This window comes from Schistosoma haematobium, chromosome 1 (genome assembly GCF_000699445.3).
Source record: "Schistosoma haematobium chromosome 1, whole genome shotgun sequence".
Classification (NCBI taxonomy): Eukaryota; Metazoa; Platyhelminthes; class Trematoda; order Strigeidida; family Schistosomatidae; genus Schistosoma; species Schistosoma haematobium.
In genome coordinates, this window is record NC_067196.1 from 59,307,625 (window position 1) to 59,322,902 (window position 15,278).

The following is a 15,278-nucleotide window of genomic DNA, read 5'->3' on the forward strand; positions in this document are numbered from 1 at the left end:
ATACAGGTTTTCACGCTGTCATCAATTTTTGGAACCAGTTACCCGGAGCAAAGGTATCCCCACCTACAGCTGATTCACTGAAGAGAAGATTAGACACTCACAGAAGCATACTAGAAAGGGAATAACATATGCCGTGGGCCTTCTGACCTTATTACACAAATCTGTATCTGGAATCTTGACCGCGCTTTTCGAACGGGAAGTTTAGTCCTAACGTGATTTGCATTTATCAAACTTTTGCTGTGTTCTTACGCAACAAAAGTACCATTTCAGTTCTAAAGAATCTATCCTGAGCTATACGTTCGGTAGATTACTTTTATTTTTGAGTTTCACTATATTTAATAGTTACCTGTGGTTTTGCCTCAGCTTACTATTCGGTTTTTTTTTTGTTTTTCACGTATAGACTAGTTTCAGTTTATATCACTCGTTTTGTCCATTTTTGTCCGTTTTCAGTGTGCTTTTTAGTGTTCTTTTTAAAAGGTCCTAGGCTCTTGCAAGCATCTATAACATAATTTGCTTCAACACCGTCATGAAAAACTCATGCAAACGTCCGGGATGCCGTTTTGCTGTCACAACTGGCATGCAGTGCGACAACTGCAAAGGTTGGTTCCACGAAGCATGCACAGATCTGACAGCAACTGCTTACAACAGACTCAGCAAGTCAGAGCAAAAGTGGGTGTGTGTCACGTGCAACACAGACTCCGTAGTCTTGCTGAGTAACATCATTGTCCTACTGACAAGTCTTCGGAACAAGTTGTCAGTTAACTTGGAATACGATAGTAAAAAAACTGATATACAAACAAGAGAGTGCAACGGACTCAAAAACAGGGATATCGATAGGTATTCCATCGATGGAGCATCCATCCACACTAACGACGACGTGTCGAGGCTCAGTACCATCATTACGTCGACGGTACTGAACTCCCTAGGCAAACTCGGGTCTCCCAGCTCAGGGTCCCCGAACACAACAGTGGTTGCCAAAAACCCTGCATGTGATTCGACCCACGTTAAGAGAGCCCAAAAGAACCAGGCATCACCGCCTAAGCCGAGCAACCCAAGAGTTGCTGCACGGAAAATAACTGGTAATTTAGTCGCACAGTCTACCCCCAAGACTGTTCGTCCGGTCAATAAAGAGCCCATGATTCATAAACGCACACTGACCTCCAAACAACAAGTTACTAAACCTGAACCCATCGTGAAACCTGATAAATTAACAACAGTTCGTGACGATTCTCTCATTATCATGAACCTCGTTGACAAGCCTGATCTTCCTCTCAGTCTGCAGGACAAAAACGACAGGATGCTCTGGGGTGAATTGAACAAGAAGCTCGAACTTCCTAGAATAGAGCCTTTGACGGTCACCCGGCTCACTCGAGGAAAGGATTCTAAGCATCTAAATCACCCGAGGCTTCCTCGAGTAACACTTAAGGCTGCTACCGACGTAGAGGACGTCTTGCTAGTAAGCCACTTGCTGAAATCAGATGGTAACGTAAGAATACTGCCCGACATACCGTACTCTGAGCGCAGTATCATACGAAACGTCCCTAAAGAATCTCGTGAGAAGTTTTTCCGCGGAAGAAACATAATTGTCCAAGGTATACCGGAAAATGCAGACCCTACTCAATCAAATTCTGACATCAGGGAATGGAAATTCATCAAACAGTCCTTGAGGCTCAAACACATACTGACTCAGCATGTGACGAGACTAGCCAAGAAGGATGGTGATTCTAGACCCCGTTTAATGAAGATAACCTTCCCATCTTTCCATATGGCGGCTGCAACTCTGAAAGCATTTCGTGCCAACAGACGTCGATTGCCACCTGGAATCCACATGCACCCGGATAGGCCATACGAAACTAGGACCAAACACAAAGGCAAGTTGGGTCTGATCATTCCACTTGTGGACTGTCTAAACGATAAAAAAAACGTGTAAAGGACAGGGCCTACCACCTCGGCAAACCTCACATAGGTGGGCTACCTGTCCATTCACATAAGGTTCATACAGAAAAACAGGACGAAGCTCACGCATTCCAAATTGAAAGCATAAACTGCTTATATATGAACGCCGCGAGTCTACCAAACAAACTGGATGAACTACGTGAACTAAGCAACGCTAATAAGGCCCATCTGATAGGAATATCTGAAACATGGATATCTTCTCAGTTCTCGGACCAAGAGTTAGCATTGCCTGGGATGACTTTGTTCCGCAACGACAGAAAAACAGGAATTGGGGCGGAGTAGCCATATACATAAGCTCTTGCTTGGAGGTGCACCAGGTTCACAACCTCGAGTTTAACAATTTTGAGGAATCCATATGGAACTCTGTAAGATTGTCTAGTACTTCCAGGTGTCTAGTCGGAGTCATTTACAGGAAGCCAACTGCCGACACCGAGTACGATAGTCGTATGCTGGAAGGGCTATCCCGTTCTACTCGTCTCGGTTTCACACACATCCTGATTCTAGGGGACTTTAATCTCCCTAGAGTCAACTTCGCGGAACACACGTACACTGGAGGCGACAACTCAATTGAAGCTCGGTTCTTCAACCTCATCGATGACTTGGGCTTATATGAAAATGTGAGGTCGGCAACTCGTTGGAGAAACAGTCAGACACCATCGCGCTTAGACTGTGTATTCACTAACGAAGAATTCCTAGTCGACAACCTCTCAATCCTGGCTCCTCTGGGAAAAAGCGATCATGCCGTCATAGCCTTCAGTTTTGTCATCAAAACTAGGCTAAGGTATCCCAACAATAATTTGCGTTGGAATTTTAAACGGCTGAATGTGCCAGCTCTACATGACTATCTACAACAGGTGGTTTGGGATGTTCACCCTCAAATCGATGTGGATGGTCATTGGGACTTCTTACTGCACACGCTCTTATGTGCTACAGACCATTCAGTTCCTCAAACGGTTCCCAAAAGCTTCAAGCCACCTACAGTAATCAAGAACCGTACCCTTCGCCTCCTAAGCCGCAAACGGCACTGTTGGGCGGAATACAAACGAACTAATAACGATGGAGCGTATAGGCAATACAAACATATCAGGAACACATGCACGAAGGCTATAAGAGAAGACAGGCTTCAGTACCAAACAAAGCTTATGGACAAATTCGCCTCTAACCCTAGAAGCCTATTCCGTTATGCAGCCTCTCTTCGTCAAGCCAAAACAGGAGTTTCTCAACTGCTAGGTCTTAACGGCCCGACCAACAACGATGGCGACGCCGCTAACCTTCTGGCGGCCCATTACTCTCAAACATTTCAACCGGCTGACATCAACTTTATTGACGACAGTCTCATCTCCAACTCCACAGGACTTTCTGAAGTGGACCTAAGCGCTGACTTGGTGTTCCGGAAATTGCAGCACTTAAGACTTGACACTTCTCCTGGCCCGGATATGGTTCATCCTGCCATACTGAGGAGGCAGCCTCAATCCTGGCAACGCCGCTTAGCGTGATGTTTTCACACTCGCTTAGCCGAGGCAAATTACCGGAAAACTGGAAGTTGGCTCACATCACACCAATTTTCAAAGGTGGTCGACGCAATGAACCTTCAAGTTATCGGCCGGTGGCTCTTCTGTCATTACCTTCAAAACTCATGGAGTCCCTGATATGCGACGGTTTAAATGACTATCTACTGTCCTTAAATTTCTTCTCACCCCAACAGCATGGTTTCAGGAAGGGTTACTCTTGTATAATCAACCTGCTGACTGCGGTGGACAGATGGACAAGCATCCTCGATTGCAAGGGAAAGGTTGATGTCATTTACCTTGATTTCTCAAAAGCTTTTGATAAGGTTAACCACTTGTGTCTTATCAACAAGCTCAAACGACTAGGTATCAAACCACCTCTAATCGATTGGCTTACTTCATACCTAAAAAATCGACACTTTAAGGTTAGGGTTAATTTCACTTTATCTCAGGCTATGGAATGTCCTAGTGGGGTCCCCCAGGGCTCAGTACTAGGGCCTCTTCTCTTCTTGATCTACATAAATGATCTTCCTCAACAGGTAACGTCAGACTTACTACTTTTTGCCGACGACGTGAAACTTTGGAGAGAGATACGCAACCAAGACGATACACAGGCACTTCAGGAGGATCTGACGCGACTTCAAAGTTGGGCAGACGATAACGGACTTACCTTTAACACTTCAAAGTGTAAAGTAGTCCATCTGCGACATGTCGCAAACTACAGTTACAACTTAGGAAACTCCTCTCTAGTAGTATCCCAAGTCGAAAAAGATTTAGGAGTCCTGGTGCCCCATGACTTAAAGTCTTACGCTAACTGTGACAAAAATGCCTTCCGAGCAAACCTTGCACTGGTAACGTTGAAGCGCATTTTTGGACAGTTTGACGGACGAACTTTCCATACAATCTTCAATAGTTTCATCCGTCCCCATTTAGAGTACGGAAACATAGTACTCCCCCCCTCACTCCATAAGGACAAGGTCACTTTGGAGCGTATCCAACGGCGAGCTACGAAATCAGTTCGAGGACTCAAATTTAAGCCTTACGAAGAACGCCTCCGTTCACTAGACCTTTACCCACTAGAATATAGGCGTCTTAGAGGTGATTTACTAATGGCTTATAGTATTCTTAACACTTCTGGACATCCTCTTAAACACCTACTTAAGCTTAGTTCGAATAATAATCTAAGGGGTAACACCCAGAAACTGGAAACACAACATAGCAAGACGGAATGTAGACACAACTTCTACTCCTTAAGAGTCATCAAAAGCTGGAATTCGCTGCCGGCCGAGCTAGTCCAAGCGACTTCTCAGGAGTCCTTCAAGAGGCAACTTGACCTATTCTTAAGGACCAAGGACAGCATCACATTATGATTTACCAATTTCTTTTCCTTTTTTAATGTTAACATACCTAGGTTCCTGCCTGGAGGATTTGGTGATCCCCTGCTACTAGACACGGAAGCCTGTTAAGCGAAAGCTTCTTCTATTCCGTCCACAACCATTTGAACCATTTGAATGCTTACCTGCATGCCCTTGAGAGGTCGCGCGGTGTATTTGATGGTGTCTTAATAATGCAAAGCTTGCAAAATGCACCTCAGATTCATTCAACTGCCGGTGCAGTACCTATTAAAAATGAAAAAGGTTTGGTAGAATCACATTACTGACTTTTAGGCCAATTCTATATGGTAAAGGTTAAGGTCCAGCGCTATGTTGCCGGAAAGAAACCTGATTTTGCTTCAAGCTCTAGTTCTGAATCAGAAGAGGAGCCAACTGTCAATGATACCGAAGAAATCAAGGCTTTTTCATCGCGGTCCGGATTAATCAGAGATCGTTTCAGAGGGCAGGAGAACTCCAAGTCAACAGCAGACGGATCTGATCAACCAACAGCTGAAGAGTTAGCTGACCCTAGATTCAGGAGATTGTTAAGGGCCAAGGTAAGGGATGGTGCTTATAAACAGAATTTGTTCGCTTAATGTCGTTTAATGGATCGGACCAGTCAGTAGGCATAAATGTGATATGTGTTTAACAATGTAGATATCTATCTACATAAATACATGTTTAGGATGGTTGAGTTCTCTTCATACATGCACTTTTGCTGCACTTCGGTTTATAAGGCTGAATTGTACTCATTGCCCTCTGTGGTTTGCGTATTTACTAACGTTTAATGTCACGTTCCAAAGCAAAAACAAGTCGTGTTGTTTATTTTCCAAATTTTCTAATGATTATATGTGAATAATATTAGACACTTCACCAATTTAGACTCCAGAAATCAACCGTGCTACAGAATCGTTGTTTGCTATTCAGAAGGCTCCTAATTTTTGATAATTGTAATTGTGGTTGGAGGCTCTAAGTACTTTGAATTTACGAACGAGAATGAGGATGAACATGGTGCTTAGTTGAAAGAAATGTAAATGAAGTTCTAAATCTATCCATCTGCCGAGCACCAACACACTCAAATCTTTATATTCTCTTCAATTCAGCACATCCATTAAGTGCAAAGACCTTGCTGGCCCTAAGTCTTTTTAGAAGAGCGAATAATCAGTCTTCAGTAATAAAGATAGTAGGTTGATGAACCTGTGTTAATCCTGACACATTGCTTTCCAGTGAAGGTCCAGCTTTTCCTTGAAAGTATTCACTGATGGGGCTGATACCACTTGTTCGGGTAAGGCGTTCCAATGATTGACTACTCGATGAGAAAAACGGGATCCCACTTTAAGTTTATTAGATCGTGGTTTATGAACCTTCTTGCTATGACCTCGGAGATTATTAGTGCTGGAGGGAGCAAAAAGATAAGACATATTAACACCCAAATCATAATTAAAGACACGAAATGCCAGTATAAGGTCACCTCGTGTCCTACGATACGACAAGGGGAAAAGATTTAGGCGTTTTAAGCGCTCGTCGTAAGGGAGTCTAGAAAGACCCTTCACTAATTTCGTTCCCACACGCTGGACACGCTCAAGGGAGTTAGTATCCTTTACCAGACACGGGCTAGCTGCTTGGATACAGTACTCTAAATGTGGTCTAACATATATGGGATATAAAATTCGAAACGTTTCCTCGTCAAAAGATTTGAACGCTCGGCGAAGTGACCATAACGCACGAAAACCTTTGACAGCGGCTGCTTTGCAATGCGCAGTTGTTTTTAAATCATGACTTAATATTACTCCTAAGTTCTTATGCTCTTGAATGCATGGAAGAGGTTTACCCTCAATAGTGTAACGGTAACTATTACCGTGACCGACGTGCATTAGTACACTCTTCCTAGCATTGATTTCTGAGCCCCACTCTCGAGCCCATCTAACTAAATCGTCTAAGTCAGCTTGAAGATCCACATGATCAGCCGCACTTTTTATTGTTCTCCAGATTTTTACATCATCCGCAAACAATAATCACATCGGAAGAGGATAAACAAAAAAGAATGTAATTAACATACTACAATTTAATAATTTTCCCACGAAGATTATCAGAAGTGTATTAAAATTAGACGTTCCACTGCTAAATAATAACTCGAATGAAATACCATGGATTGGTACTGCAGTTTTACCATTACCGCCATGGTACAACAGAAAAACTAAAAAAATTTAAAACAGAATTAAAGTATATTACAAAATAACGAAAACACTTCGAAATACTTTAGTTCACTTAAAAGAAAAACTCCCGTGTATGTCAACACAGAACTGTGTCTACAAATTTGCATGTGTCGATTGTGATGACTTCTATATTGGAGAGTCATTTCGGGAAATCTTGACTCGAGCCAAAGAACACAAAGGAACCACCTAATAATCCCGTAGAACTGCATAGACTTCAAATTAAATTGGCGATAGCAGTTCATGCCATCTTCACCAACCACCAAATCGATTTCAAAAACATAAAAGTATTATAAAAAGTTTTTTCAACTACAAAGAAAGGAGAGTAGCTGAAGTTTTTCATATGATGCTTGATCCTAATGCTCTCAATAGAAAAGAAGGCTTAACTATACATCCGACTTGGACTGTCTATCCGAGCTACCATACCTGATGTTATTCACATATCATACTGTTGTCGTACATACAAATTAAACTATCTTTTTGATCTGGTTATTTATTCTCTAAAGAAGTGGCTTACACTGAGTCACGAAAAATCAGAAAGTCTACTTTTCTACTCATTGGGATATTACAAATATATTATTTTACTTACATTGAATAAACGTTTTTATATTGACTAACAACCCTATAATTTCGGAACACCTTTTCTGAAATTGAGCTTACCACTGAGCAGTAAGTACTAGAATTTTACGTTATTAAATGTACTATGGATATGCCATCTACATCAACTTATTATATGGTTTTCCTATAAGGTTTTTGTCAATTTCTTCTTTAGGACCAACTGAGCCAAAGCAGCGAGGATGAAGAAGAAACTGATAGGGTTACTCGTCACAAAAAATACCGAAAATCTGGTCATTATAGTGAGGAAAGTCCTCAAAATTCTAATGGGGAGGATGCTGACGAAGAGGACATTGATGAAGCAGAACTAATGAGGAGGCGTGAAGTAAGCCTTTTAATTTGCTTCTTACTCCTGTTCACAAATCTAATTAATTCACACCACCGATTTTAAGCTATCTTCAACTTGGCATTTTTAGAGCAAACAAGTAGGTTGGTTTTAGATTTCTCAAAAATCATGTGAAAAATAAGTACGAGGTATCAAATTAAAGAAAGAATATTTTGCACCAAACAAATCAATGAATAGAGAATGGGCCACAGCATTTCACTGGTATCTTTAATACGAGCCTCTAAAATGAAGCTAAAAAGTCTGTATTGGTAAAAATCCCCCAAATACATAAACTAAACTATTAGTTTTGGGTGGAAGCTAAACATCATTCGGAATAGTACTGTTGACTAAATACTAATAATATCAACCTATAATGGCTCAGCATTACAATTCATTCCTAACTTGGATGTAACTTCACGGGTGGTTGCTTTTCACCTACCACAATTGTCTAAAAAACAAAACCGATATTATTAGTAGTCGACTGTTTGCGGACAATTGAATCCTATTTTTAATTTGTCTACTTTTACTGTAGCTTATTCGTAAGAAAGCATTGGCTGCTCAGATCAATGCTGAAGTAGACAAACATTGTGGGGATGGATATAACGACACTGGCCACGAAGACGTGGAAGCGGAGGATGAATTGGGTTATTCGGAAGAGGAGTACACAAGTTCAGATGATGAAGTAGCTCCTAAATTAAAACCAGTCTTCGTACGTGCACGTGATCGAATAACGTTACAAGCCAAACATAAAGCAGACCAACTTGCCCAGGAGACCGAAGCAGAAGTAAAACGACTTGCAGAAGAACGTCGTAGAACAACACTTAAGGTTAGTTTAACTTTTAAACCCTCCCAGATACATTCGTTTGAAGATTTTGGGTATATTAAAATACATTTTAATGTCAGTTTCAAACATTTTACTCACTAGATTTTAGTATATATGGCGGTGAATACCCGTTTGGGGTACATTGTTCTATATTTCTAAATGTAGTTTATATCCTAAAATGGTAATATCACTCGATTCATACTTTTTTCATTTTATGTTAAATATGCCTTAAACTTTATTTACATAGTATCTTTGACTCATAAAGAATTTTATGTTTTTATTACTGAGGTATTTATGGACACTTAAAATAGCTGTACTTAACACAAGGAGAACTGAGTTGTGAATCTAAGTATAAACTTTTCTACTTTTGACCCCTTATAGGAAGTATCAAAGTACTCCATTTTCGCTATGTATCTTACAGTATTTATTTGTAAGGAAGGTTTTGACGGGTCTCGAATTCTTTCAAAATTTCTCGCTTCACAAATAATTAAGTGTGCGATGGAATGAATATATTTATGACTGCCAAAATATTTTAATGGTTTACTCGGTTTAAACTAATTATGGTCTATGGCGAAGGCGAGATATCCGTCCATCAATAAAAGGACAAGTATACTGCGCGGCAGTTCATTCTGTCCTGCTTTAAGGCTGCGAAATGAGACCATTAAGAGTAGAAGATACTCGTAAGCTGCTAGTATTTGACCACAGAAATATTGCTGGCGTCTGCTGAGATCACCGGGTAAGTAATAGTGATGTTAGACGCAGAGTATTAGGAAATGATGGTAAATCAGTTGATGAGGTTGTGAATCTTCATCGACTGAGATGGTTGGGCCACTTGTTACATATACCTGAACACCGATTACCACGACACGCAATGCTGACTAGTGTTGGGGATGGTTGGAAAAAAGTAAGGGGCGGCCAAACCAAAACGTGGCATTGGTCCTTGAAGTCCCTGACTTCTAGTCTGAGCCATGTTGGTGGATACAGACTACTTGGTTATGGTCCGCGTGACTATCGTAACCAATGGTTGTAGACTCTTGGTGACATGGCTCAGAATCGATCACGATAACGTAGGCCTATACACTCTTTGTCTTCCCTTAAACTGAAATTAAAATTGCTCTATGTCCTTCTTTCTGCGAACTAATTCTTTCTCGCTGTATCATATCCTTTTATGCAATCTTTGTTGATATATATATATTACTACCATTGAAGTAACTACTTCTATGAATTCCGTGTTCATCTTGTTATGGTAATGAGGTGTGACAACTTAGACCGATGCATATATGTGCCTGGTCTTACGCTGTAGCTGACTGAATTATAGTCTATATTTCGTTCATTAAAATCGTTCTTTTTGAAAATAGTGAGCAACGAAGAAATAAATTTTGCTAATAAGATATAGAAAATTATTGTCCCGTAGTATCTTGTCAAATAAATTCGATGTACACCTGTTTGGTAACTTTAAAATTAATTTAAGAAGTACGGTCGTTTATGGTATCCATCACTAGAGGAAATGGTATCGTTTGTAGGCGTAGCGAAGCTTAGTTTATGAACAAGGGATTAAGGAAAACAGTTTATGAATTTTACTTTACATTATTCTAATTTCTCACGGTTTAAACAAAAATATTAATCTTTTGTTGTTTTTATTATTGATATTGACCATTTAGCTACTAGAAACAGAACTACGCCGTGAAGCTGAAGAAGCTCACGCAATTGAAGACGCTCTTGACGCAATAGATTCTGATGAAGGTCAAGGCAATCCCCAAGCAGAACAAGAAGAATATGAAAAATGGAAGGTTAGGGAACTAAAACGTATTCGACGAGAACGTGAGATTCGGGAGGCAGCACTACAAGAAAAGGCTGAAGTAAGTATTTCACTTCCTAACCGTCATCGTATACAATTAAAATGTTGGTTAGATTTGGTCTCAGTGATGCAGGTGTTTTCATTACCTATCTTCCCTTTGATGTTGAATGTCAGTATTATTTCATACATCCCCTTTCTAACCATATCCTTCATGTTTACTACTTTTTTGCTATCATCGATTCTAACACTTTTGAATCATTTGCTATCCAGCTCTGCTCTGTGATATGGCCGATATACATTTGTTTCTGGATGTACTATGCTTTGGACTGACTGGCTTTATCTTTTACATTTACTGATGTGTTTTTATAATTCACACACTAAAACTCACTCTATATAGCTTTAGGCTTGGCTGCTGTTGGGGACGTTAGATCCCCAGAACTCACTTGGAAAAGGACCTAATTTTGTAATTTTATTTAGAAAATTTGAATTTCTTTGTTTTCGCGCCAAAAGCGCTCTTTTCACCTTCATATTGTATTTCCCACTTGGGAGAATCTTAAATGCCATTTGTCCGTTGTGTCTTTAGTATGCTATTTTGTAACTCTCCCCAAGAAGGTTTTGTGCTGTATACATAAGTTTTGATTTGTGTTTGTTGTTATCGCTCGTTTCTGGCTGTTTGCGGAATATACTTCCCCTATTCTAAGCTTGAAATTCTTCCTCTAGTTAGCGGGGCTCGTAGCCGCTTCAAACATAGCAGCTGCTGACTTCATATAACTGAGATTCTCACATTTTATTCGTATACATCCTATTTTTGTGGATGATCAGGTGATTATGATCTGAGATTTTAACTCACCTCTTTAATCCTTTATCAGTTCCACATCTTTAAGATACATACAGTACAATTAGAAATTGTTTTTGTAAATTTGCGTGTACTTGCTTCATTAACATTTGGAACTGCTTATACTTTGATGCAAGTCACATATTATTGCTAGTCTCATTTGTTTGTGCGTATTTCTCTGGTTTGCAATTACCTTTAAACGAAAGATCTAGGCAGTTTTGTGAAAATTCTTTCATTCAAGTATACATTTTTACCGCTATTCGTTTTTCTCTGCTATACATAACAATCTGACTAACATGCATCTCAATTTTATGCCAGAGTTCTTTATTTGTGTATTTGGTTCGATTAGTATTAGAAGGCACTGAATAAAATGATAAATTATTTTAAATCCTCTATCCATGATGTGAATCTTATTAATAGTGTCTCATATGGCTAACCACAACGGTATTAACTATCTGACACGGTAAGTTTTTATGGACCTATATGTATGTAAGAGTCACTTAATCACACATGTTTTTTAAACCGTGCAGAAATTGACATTGGTGAGTATGAATTTTGTGAAATGTTTATCACCAGTGTATTACGATGTAACCAAACAACAATGAACGGGATTCTATTTTATAGTTAAATATATCGATAAAAACATGCAACTTTTTTTATATTTGATGATTGTTTGTTTGTTCAGTGCTTAACTCAAGTAGCCATTTTTTCAAACAGTATGATATATGCTCATAATAAATTTTATCTTATGACATAAAAGTGCTTATAATTTGTCTTATTTTCTCCAATGTTCGGTTTACGAAAGTTGGTTCAAACGGTTCGTAAAATTAACTTCGATTATTATAGTGACGTAAACAATGTTTTCAAACTAAACAGAGCTTATTTCGTCATTTTAGATTGAGCGAATACGTAATATGACTGACGAACAACGACGTGAAGAATTCATAAGAAATCCAAAAGTTATCACAAACAAAACAGCTAAAGGAAAATACAAGTTTTTGCAGAAGTATTTTCATCGGGGAGCTTTCTATGTTACTTCGTTGGAGGACAAAGTATTTCAACAAGACTTTACACAGCCTACTCTGGAAGATCATTTTGACAAAACAAAGTTGCCTACTGTTATGCAGGTCAGTGACGAAAGAATTGGTCTTCATGAATACTTATTTTTTGGAAGGCTATTACCTTGACTGTTTAGGACTGAATTCTACTACGAAATATTCAAAGCAGTATAGAATTATTATGAACAGTCTTGAGTAGATTAATCTTCAGACGAACATTTTATTCGAAAAGAAGAGGTATACTTTGATACGCACAACGTTTTATGGTTCGTTAGTTAAACGATATTAAAATGTGACATGGTGAGAAGAAAAAAGTTCAATGAGATTAATTAAAATGTAGGAGAAATGTCACATTAATAATCAAGATCTTCTGTAGCAGTTACGTATGTAGATCTATTTTGAGCTAATGTCCATACTTATTTTATTGTATTTAGTTACCTAACGATAAACGACTACGTTTCTTAATGATGCCTAACTATCTCTTGATTCTTAACGTGGTTTTCTTAATCAAGAATGTTCATCTTGAATATCATTCATGGATATATTCCATTCTTGGTATACTACGTGTCTGTTTACTATATGTTGATGGCAAATTAATATCATACCAAGACGAAAAACGATTTAGTTCTCATAATAATTTGCTTGGGACCCTCGAAGTTTGATCATGCGGTTGATATATTTATTCCATAAAATCATGATTCGAACCTCTCTTTTATTTTGTTTCATCAAATCAAATGTATTTAAATTAATAACATTGATCAGGCTAGTGGATTGATTACTAGAATAACAACGGATTCAGAGTTAGTGATTTCAGTATTCATCAAACTTTGCTATAACTGTTATGATAACACCCAACTTGCGAATTTACCTTTAGTCGAGAAGCTAGTGCATAATGCCCTTTTGAATATGGTTTAACACTGTAAGGGGAATATCTTGTCTCTTTATACCATACCCACCTCCCAAAAATGGAGTTAGTTATGAACACCGTAGGACCTAGCACACAATCATATTAATGAAAGCAGCTTAAATATAAACAATGGAAATATAACTAAAAAACACTTGGGATGAAAAGGTAGGGAGTTAAGGTTGATAAATTGGATGTGTCGGCCACAAAATGCCTGTCATATTGACAGTTCTATAGTAATACTTCAGCTCACTAAACGCCAATCCTTACAGGTAAATTAGAAGGCGTGAAACGAGCTTTTTGTGCTTTCATTGAGTTCGATGATAAATCATACTATCTGTCTTGTCGATATAGAAAATTAAATGCGTTTTAAATGTAATGTTATATTTAATACTTAGGTTAAGAACTTTGGTCGTGCTGGTCGGACTAAGTATACACATTTGGTTGATCAAGATACAACTGTATTCGACTCACCATGGTCAACAACCAATCCACAAAATATGAAGTTCCAGTCAACTCACGGTGGAGGATTTAAGCAAATATTCTCGAAACCTGGTTTATCTAAACAGAAGAAAAAGACAGGCTAGCACCTTAATTATGATAATGTGTATATATATTTAGCGAAACAGCAAGTCGAGTTTTCCTGTTTTCACTAATTTTCGATTTTTTTCTGTCCATGAGTATGTACACAGTTGATGCAAATAAATAATTCTGTTTATTTTAGAATTTATGTTCGGTAAATTCGTTGCTTGAATAATTTTTTCTGGTTAGCGTTTTTTTAGCGAGTTAGTTTTCTACGGGATTATGTACATGCTATTCCGTTTCAACAAAGTGTTATTACTTAATTTATTCACGTTATGACTATTACTTCGGATTTCTTTTTACATGCATTCTCATCAACCACGTAGTAACTTAATCAAAGTTCACAGGCTTACATGCATAAGACGTTTTGCACCAAAAACAGGTATAAAAAATAATGAATCAAACCTAGTTTTTTTTAATATTCTTGGTAGTGTACTAGGGAGAATAACCGGAGTATACCCGTTTTGACATAAGCTTCATGCGCTTACATATTTTGGTAGTTGTATTTGTTTGTTAATACTAATCTATAATAAATGATTAACAGTCAACAAGTGAATCTCCTGGTAGAAAACCAATCTATGGGAAATCATACAACGAAAGCGTTGTCTCTACAAGCATGTCTATGGCAAAGTCAAATAAAAATGGAGAAAGCGGAATACTCTGACAATCACCACTTGAAGTAACCGATTCCGATCACAGTTCACCATAAGCTCTGACTCGACCAGTAATGTTCGAGTAGAGAGTTTGTACGAGGTTAATATACTTGTTTGGTACTCCTTCTAATAGAACACTGCCGCAGGACCTCACGATCAACGGAATCGAATGCCGTTTTGAGGTCAGGGAATACAACTTTAGTAGGACGTCGAAAAGTATGGCTATGTTCCGGAATCTCCCAAGGTACCAGTATTCAGTCTATACATGCGCATCCAGCTTTGAAATCAGCCTGGTTTTCTCGACTTTGCTCATCAAGATCTCTTGTTAGACGTTAAAGTATTATTTAGGCTAACATTTTAGACAATATATTAGCTAAACTGATTCCTCTGTGATTGTCACAAGAGAGGTTTTGTTCTTTCTTATAAACTGGGATGACAAGTGATCGAGACCAATCAGACAGAATTACGTTCAATCCCCATATTTTAGCTAATGTATCAGTTAATCTAACTGCGAAAACTGGGCCACTATCCTTAAAAATCCCAGGGGATAGTTCATCAGACCCTTCTGCTCTCCCTCGCTTTAGATTACTTATAGCCATTCCAACCTCACTAAGAGTTGGAGGACCCGGATCAAT

General features: G+C 38.7%; 1 protein-coding gene across 2 annotated transcripts; it reads left to right on the forward strand.

Moving 5' to 3' along the window:
• Nucleotides 1–4,989: 4,989 nt before the first annotated feature.
• On the forward strand, nucleotides 4,990–14,126 carry MFAP1_1 (Microfibrillar-associated protein 1; the record flags this gene model as incomplete). 2 transcript variants are annotated; one of them, XM_035729634.2, is made up of 7 exons in its annotated part: nucleotides 5,032–5,101; nucleotides 5,132–5,394; nucleotides 7,823–7,990; nucleotides 8,523–8,816; nucleotides 10,475–10,672; nucleotides 12,343–12,573; nucleotides 13,807–14,126. In XM_035729634.2, 7 exons carry the CDS (start codon nucleotides 5,032–5,034, stop codon nucleotides 13,993–13,995), a joined length of 1,413 nt encoding a protein of 470 aa, XP_035586443.1. In that variant the 3' UTR covers nucleotides 13,996–14,126. The 2 variants fall into 2 exon arrangements, with proteins under 2 accessions (XP_051074654.1, XP_035586443.1); XM_051209221.1 differs by having other exon boundaries at nucleotides 4,990–5,394.
• Nucleotides 14,127–15,278: the final 1,152 nt, after the last annotated feature.